General features: G+C 33.6%; 1 protein-coding gene across 1 annotated transcript; it reads left to right on the top strand.

Moving 5' to 3' along the window:
• Nucleotides 1-3,991: 3,991 nt before the first annotated feature.
• LOC145820934 (serine/threonine-protein kinase AFC1-like) lies at nt 3,992-7,334 on the top strand. Its single transcript, XM_082917604.1, has 9 exons — nt 3,992-4,285; nt 4,370-4,418; nt 4,533-4,647; nt 4,885-4,976; nt 5,506-5,650; nt 5,748-5,812; nt 6,159-6,256; nt 6,367-6,472; nt 6,850-7,334. The coding sequence occupies exons 1-9, from the start codon at nt 4,023-4,025 to the stop codon at nt 7,006-7,008; spliced, it is 1,092 nt and encodes a 363-aa protein (XP_082773730.1). The 5' UTR covers nt 3,992-4,022; the 3' UTR covers nt 7,009-7,334.

Raw genomic sequence — 7,334 nt, 5'->3', positions numbered from 1 at the left:
TATTGTCGTTAATTTAAAATTATATATTAAATAAAAAATATAAATTATAAATTATAAATTATAAATTATAAATTTAATTTAACTGAAAATAATAAATTAAAATAATTAAAATATTGTGCAAAAAATAAAATAAAACAAATTTTTATTTAATCTAGCTAAAAATAATTAAAATATTAAAACTATGTTTAATATTGCTATTACTTAATAAATAATTGAAAAGGATAAAATAGTCATTTGAGCATTTATCCTTCTCCATAATATCCCAAACAAATATTGGATAACTAAAAATAGTCCAATCTAGACATCTAATCCCATGACTAAACAAACATAGGATACAAATTTAGTCCAACCAAATAGTCCCGGGACAATGTATCCCAGGACTAATAGTCTGATGAATTATAATCTCCCCTTATCCGGACAAACGCACCCTTAGAGCTTACAAAAACACTCCAACCATGTTGAAGTAGGTGCCTCTGTGGCTAACCTGCCATTTTCAAAATCACATGAACTAAGATGAGGCACTAGAACTCAACATGAATAACCAAAATCAAATCCTATAGGAGTAGAAGTTTAGAACATCCCCAAAATAAGTATAAGCCTAGGACCCAGGTACATATTTGACATGAGTAATGCTCTGGTGATTACATTTTAAAAAACCCTTTCATTTGATGTGGTGAGTTCAATGTAATGTTTCATCCAAATGCGGTCACTTTAGCATTACTCATTTGACATTGAATCATTCCCTACTGCCACATAGTAGTAATAACAAAAATAAATATATGTCCCTTACTTCCAGATTATGTATTTGTGCACATGTAGTAATAACAAAAATAAATATAAGTCCCTAACTTCTAAATTTATTCTGCTTATGTATTTGTTATGTTCCTTGTACACATGACGTTATGTTCTTTGTACACATGTATTGTCCAATATCCTTATTCTGGTTATGTATTTGTTATGTTCCTTGTAACATTTCTTAGGGACATCCCCAACATCAAACCCTTGTACACATGTATGGTTATAACATCAGACGAACTAAGACAACCATACATATACATCAAATAGGAGAGACAAATAATTTATCGAAGGAATAAAAATAAATAGAAAAGTATAAGCTAAATAAAATTCCATACAAATATACAGGATACAAGTTCACTGAACCATCTCCAATCCTTAACACTTTTATTATTTATTTATTATTTTTATCAAATTTAAATTCGACCCAAAGTGCTAAAAATACATCTCTAATCCATTCATCAAATCAGGAGAGTGACATTTTTTTCATCAAAATGAGAACTCATCAAACACGTCATCAAGTTAGAATTTGATGAGAATTAAAAAAGATGAAGCATAATTTGGAATAAAAGGGAAATTTTTAAAAAGATTTTGATGAAAGAGTTGAAATAATTCATGTAAAATCAAACTTTTTATTCAAATTTGAAAGCAAACTAGATAAAATAAAAATAAAAATAAAAAGTCTGATGAAGGTGTTGAGAAGCAAAACACAAACAAAAACCAAGGAAACTAACCAGTTTAGAGGATGGAAGAACATTGAACTTCTAGACTGATAAAATAGAGAAGTAGCAGGGCAAACCATCTGTGAGCTGAAATTTCCCAATAGCAGTCCCATCATTGCCATTATATATATATAGTAGCCTTGGGGGCTCATATGTGAGCCAATGTAAACTCTGATTCAGGATTCAGAAATCAGCATCACATCTCTTCAAGTTTTTCACTATCTGTGCACTAAAATGCACTACTTTGTGGAAAATTTTATTTACACATCATAAATTGTCTCATGCACATCATTACTTAGTTCACATCTTTGATATTTTTAACCTTTGATATTTTACTCAAAACGCACCACAATCTAACATGACAGAAAATAATAATAATAATAATAATAATTCGAATTCAGAACTGAAGTCAAGCAAGTTCATAGCAATGCTATATATATATATATATATAGAGAGAGAGAGAGAGAGAGAGGTGAGAATTGGAAGGTGAAGCAACAACAATTAAGAATTGAATGGTTCAGCTTCTACCTGTAGCAGATGAGGAAGCATTGATTTAAACCAAAGATTCATCGAAAGGTGACCTATGGTTATGTAGAGAGAGAGAGAGAGAGAGTTAGATTGACGAAAAAGTGATCGAATTACAGTGAGAACGAATGATTGAATGAATTATAGTGAGAATGATACAATGATCGAATTATATAGTGACGAAAAAAAGAGTTAGATTGAATGAATGATTTGAAGAGACTCATTGAGACGAGAGAGAGAGAGAGAGAGAGAGTTCATACCGTTGGCGGTCTATAGAGCGAAATCAATCACAAGCAATCCCATAGTTCTTGAGAATCGATCACAACCAATTTCTTCAGACATTTGAGCAAGCGAAATCAGATTTCACGATCGAGCAAAATCAGATTCTTCATCACGACCATGGTCTCTTCTTCAGACAATCGAGCGAGCGAAATCATATTTGAGCGAAATAAGATTTTTCTCTGTTTGTGAATTGTAGGGAGTGTGAAAAGGGTTAGGGCATAGGTATAAGAAAAGGGCAATATAAATAAAAGAAAAAATTATCAAGGTTGTAAATATTATTTTTTGCGACGGTCAAATAATCAGTCGCAAAAAATTAGTCGCAAAAAACCACTATTCTAGTAGTGATAGTGGTTCTTTTTCATCTGGTTATACTAAATTTATGAATTTAAATTTCATTTTGCATATGCAGTTCTCATGTGAGTCGTGGAGTAGCTCTTCTAGACGAGTTACTGGCACTCCACCGAATGCTATTTCCAGTTTGATGGGTCTTGATGGGCTGCCTCCACAGCAGCCTCTTCACAGACAACCTAAAGAGTTCGCGGAAATTTATCAACAGTGGACTGCCCAGTTCCAAGAATGTAAGGATGACCTCCTTGGATCACTTCCTTGGAGACCAGATGATAAAGATGGGCATTTTGTTTTTGCCATTGGAGAGAACTTAACTTCTCGTTGTAAGTTTGCATTGATAATCTTCAAATATTGTCTTCATGAGAACATCTCAACCTTATTTTCTTATTTGATTGAAAGTAAACAAACATTGACTCAACTAGAATTTATTTTTGCATTTAATCTATAAGAAAAACAATTCCAATGACTGGATTCAAACCATATATCGATGATAGTCCAAGACTTCTCTACTTGTCAAAAAAAAAAAAAAAAAAGTCAGTCCAAGATTGAGTAGAAGTCGTAAGACAGAAAGGATGTCAGAGAGAGAAATCATAAAACATAGGGAACTAGAGACAGAGGCTGATCATGGTTGGCTTCTTGCTCAACTAATTTTTTTAGTTATATGATATTTGGACTGCCCAGTCCTGTTGACTTATGAGCAGTTTTCATGGATTAAATTGGCTGTCTGATTTTTGTTTTTTTGTGTTTTTTTTTTGGTTGAAAAAGGTGGCCTTTCTTTTAAAAGGATGCTACAAGTTTATCCCAACTGTGTTCTGCCCAATGCAAACTGGCTGGTCCAGTCTGCTTTTAAAAGATTCAAAAGGACACATTATGTAATTAAGAAGTGGTTTCCAAAATGCTCTCAATCATTTTTTCTAAAAGTTGTGAAACTTTTGAGGACTCATGTTTTTTTTTTTTTTTTTTTTGGGTGTGTGTGTTCATATTACTATTCCTAACTAGAAACCACAAAACAGAGAACAGAAAATAGTGTTATGGTGCTTCCTAGAAAATGGTTCTCTAACTCATTTCTAAAAAATTTTTAAAAATAACAAATTAATTGATCTTCGGTTTAGATATGTCCTATTATTTGTGGATCCATGTTCTCAGTTTTTTCTTTGATTTGTAATCTGTTCACCAATAACATATTTTATTTACTTGTACTTGCAGACCGGATTTTGAGTAAAATGGGTGACGGTTAGTTTTTCCTTCAGCTTCTTTCCTTCTCCCTTTACCTGTTCCTTTCTTTCTTTTTTTATTTATTTATTATTTATTTTTGTTATTAATACGAGTCTTCTAGAGATTGGTATTAATATGAAACACTCATTTTTTGGGTTCCATAAACTTTTCAAATTGACATCCCATATTCCCGTCATTGTTAATTCATTCGATGAATTAAATCCATTGGGTAATATAATTGCAGGGACTTTTGGGAAAGTCTTGGAATGTTTAGACTATGAAAGGAAAGAGATTGTAGCAATTAAAATTGTTCGTTCAATAAACAAGTACCGGGAAGCTGCCATGATTGAAATTGGTGTCCTACAGGAACTTTCCAGGCATGATGTTGGTAGCACACGGTACGCATCAGATTCCATATCTTCGTCCCTTTTTAACTGTAAAAGTTTACAGTAATTGGGTATAAGTTGTTTTATTCTTTGCAGTTGTGTGCAAATACGGGATTGGTTTGACTATCGTAATCATGTTTGTATTGTAAGTATTTATTGATACTTGTGGTTTAATTAATTTGAAAGGGCGATGATGTCCCTTTGTGCCTGGATATTCTGTGATTTAAAAACTTGCGGATGGATTTAATGGTCTTAACAGGTATTTGAGAAGCTTGGACCAAGCTTATACGATTTTCTCTGCAAAAACAGCTATCGTTCATTTCCAACTGATCTTGTTCGGGAGTTTGGCAGACAACTTTTGGAATCTGTAGCATGTGTGTGCACACATCTTGCATCATTTTTTCTATAAATGCTTCAACTTATTGCTCAGCAGCTCAAATGCTTTTTTAATTAAGCTCAGATTTGGGAATCACTGGGACTCCTATTTCCATCTTTGATTTATTTAACAGTAGATTGAAACCCAGAGTAATCTTTGTTTGCACAAGCATGATTAGTATTGATGATCAACTCTACTTCTGATTCTCATTCATTTTGCTCACTTGCTTTTGCAGGTATGCATGATTTACACCTGATTCATACAGATCTGAAACCAGAAAACATACTTCTTGTTTCATCAGAATATGTTGAAGTGCCAGATTATAGGGTATTGACTCATGTGATATGTTCTCTTTATTTATTTGTTTATTAGTTTATCTTTAAAAGAGTTTTGCATTTGTGTGTGCATGCAAATCAGACTTGGCAAGATTAGGGTGTGTTCCAATCCATCTCAATAGGGCTGTGTTTGGATCTAGGATTGAGAAGCGATTTGTGGAGGGAACGGAAAAAGAAAGGGATGACAAAAATTGAGCTTCTATTTCATTCACTTTCCCCTTCCTATTTCCGTTCCCTTCGCAAATCCCTCCTCACATCCTTGATCCAAACGCAGCCTAAGGGTTTTATATTTAAACCCAACTGATATGTTGGCCTTTTCATTTGGAGTCTATTTGTGGATACAATTGATATTTTGGTTATTCTTTTTGCTGCATTTGTCCTGAATTACTGCAAATAAAAATCTTTGGTCTAATTTTTCATGTAAATCGAGTATTGATATTAGTTGATGAGATAAACTGTGTAAATCAATAATACTGTTGCTAGGCTGGTGCTTATGAATTTGATTCTTATTTTAACTTCAGATCTCTAATGTTTTGACTATATGCAACAATCTGCCAAAGTCAAGTGCTATTAAGCTAATTGATTTTGGGAGTACTACTTTTGGACATGAGGACCACACCTACCTGGTGTCAACGCGTCAGTATCGTGCACCAGAAGTTATTCTTGGTAATGGCCATTTGTTATCAAATTTTGTAGTCAGTATTTTTATGTTTGTCATTTAATGTTGATGTGTTAAAATTATTTATTGTTTTGTTTTCACTAGGTCTTGGATGGAACTATCCTTGTGACTTGTGGAGCGTGGGTTGCATACTTGTTGAACTTTGTTCGGTAAGTAAGATTGTGCTTTTTCTTGTTTGTTTCTACTACTGAGAGCGTTAGTGGCATGTTGGTTTTAGTTTATCTTTCGTCTGTTGATCAAATTGCTAAGAAGGATTTAGAAGATTCAGTGGAACGTCCAATTTTCAATGTGGTGACCAATCACTTATAAGATGAGCACCCTTCAAACGTTATGTTGTTATAGAATTAATTTATTGGGAAGGAAATCAGTGTCTAAAATAAATATCCTTGTAATTGATCTGAGTTTTAGTTGTTCTGTTCACTCATCATTGCATACTTCATTCAATCACGCTTCTATTTATGGCATTTTTTTGACTTCTACTTTGTTTGTTAACAGGGTGAGACCCTTTTCGAAGCACAAGAGAACTTGGAACATCTAGCTATGATGGAGAGGGTGCTAGGGCCACTGCCACATCATATGATTATTAGTGCAGAGTAAGATCTGTTGTTTTTGTTTGTTTATTTCATGTTGTTTTTGTTTGTTTATTTCATACTATTTATCTGCTTCATCCCATGTATAAAGCTTTTATTTGTATTTTTTTCAGCCGTGGTGCTAAGAAATATTTCAAGAGGAGTGCACACTTGGATTGGCCAAAGGGTGCAAGCTCCAAAGAAAGTATGAGGGCAGTTGGGAAATTACCCTGCCTACAGGTAATCGGTAGATATTATGCCATCCATCTCTCATGTTAGGCAACTGAGTAAAGCTGTAGTAAAGGGTGTGACTTAAGTGTCTTTCATTATCATTACAATGCCTCCTCCTGCTGCCGGATGTGTGATCCCATTTGGCACATACAGGAAACAGATGACATTATGAAGAGATTAATTTGCATCATCAAGAGATTAATTTGCATTTCCAACATTGAATAATGATGTTTGGTTTATGATCATGTGAATATATTCAGAGACGAAAACCTTGTTCTTCTTGTGATATTTGCCCTTGTCTTCTTTATGTATTAATTTGATCTTTTCTTATATTTTCTTTCTTTTCTTTTTTTTCCTTTTCTGTTTATTCTTTATGTATATTGCAGAACTTGATAATGGACCATGTGGATCACTCTGCTGGTGATATGATTGATCTTTTGCAAGGGCTTCTGCATTATGACCCAGCAGAGCGGCTCACAGCAAGGGAAGCTCTTAGACATCCTTTCTTCAACAGAGAGATGAGAAATTGTGGCTATCCCTTCTAACTGGATCTTGTCTAATGCTTTCATGACTGTAAGTGATTACTCGTCAAGCAAAAAGTTTAAAGAAAACGAAGACGAAAATTCGACACCATTCAATAGTTTTTGACCGGCAACATCATTTCTTCTGAGCTGCTTGTTACTGCTGTTTCTGTATAGAAGTGTATACCCTTCTTCCTTGTTTCTCCTTGTCTCCTCCCTTCTTTTTTTTCGGTTTCCTCTTATACTACTATCGTATTTGGACTGAATTACCCATAAAGTCTGTTGCATTCCATTGATGAAGAAGTTATTTAGTCAATAATTTGTTAAAATATATCCTGGTATTGTGATTT

This window comes from Camellia sinensis, chromosome 3, assembly GCF_055761805.1.
Source record: "Camellia sinensis isolate YWXY chromosome 3, ASM5576180v1, whole genome shotgun sequence".
Classification (NCBI taxonomy): Eukaryota; Viridiplantae; Streptophyta; class Magnoliopsida; order Ericales; family Theaceae; genus Camellia; species Camellia sinensis.
Note: the sequence above shows the minus strand (reverse complement) of the source record. Positions and strands in the feature narration are given on the sequence as shown.

Bases quoted from the DNA above. Each gene is read 5' to 3' on its own strand.
- LOC145820934 (XM_082917604.1), top strand. From the start codon at position 4,023: ATGAAACACTCATTTTTTGGGTTCCATAAACTTTTCAAATTGACATCC. The intron at 4,419-4,532 runs GTAAGTATTTAT...TGGTCTTAACAG, and splicing joins ATCGTAATCATGTTTGTATT to GTATTTGAGAAGCTTGGACC. The intron at 4,977-5,505 runs GTATTGACTCAT...TTTTAACTTCAG, and splicing joins TTGAAGTGCCAGATTATAGG to ATCTCTAATGTTTTGACTAT.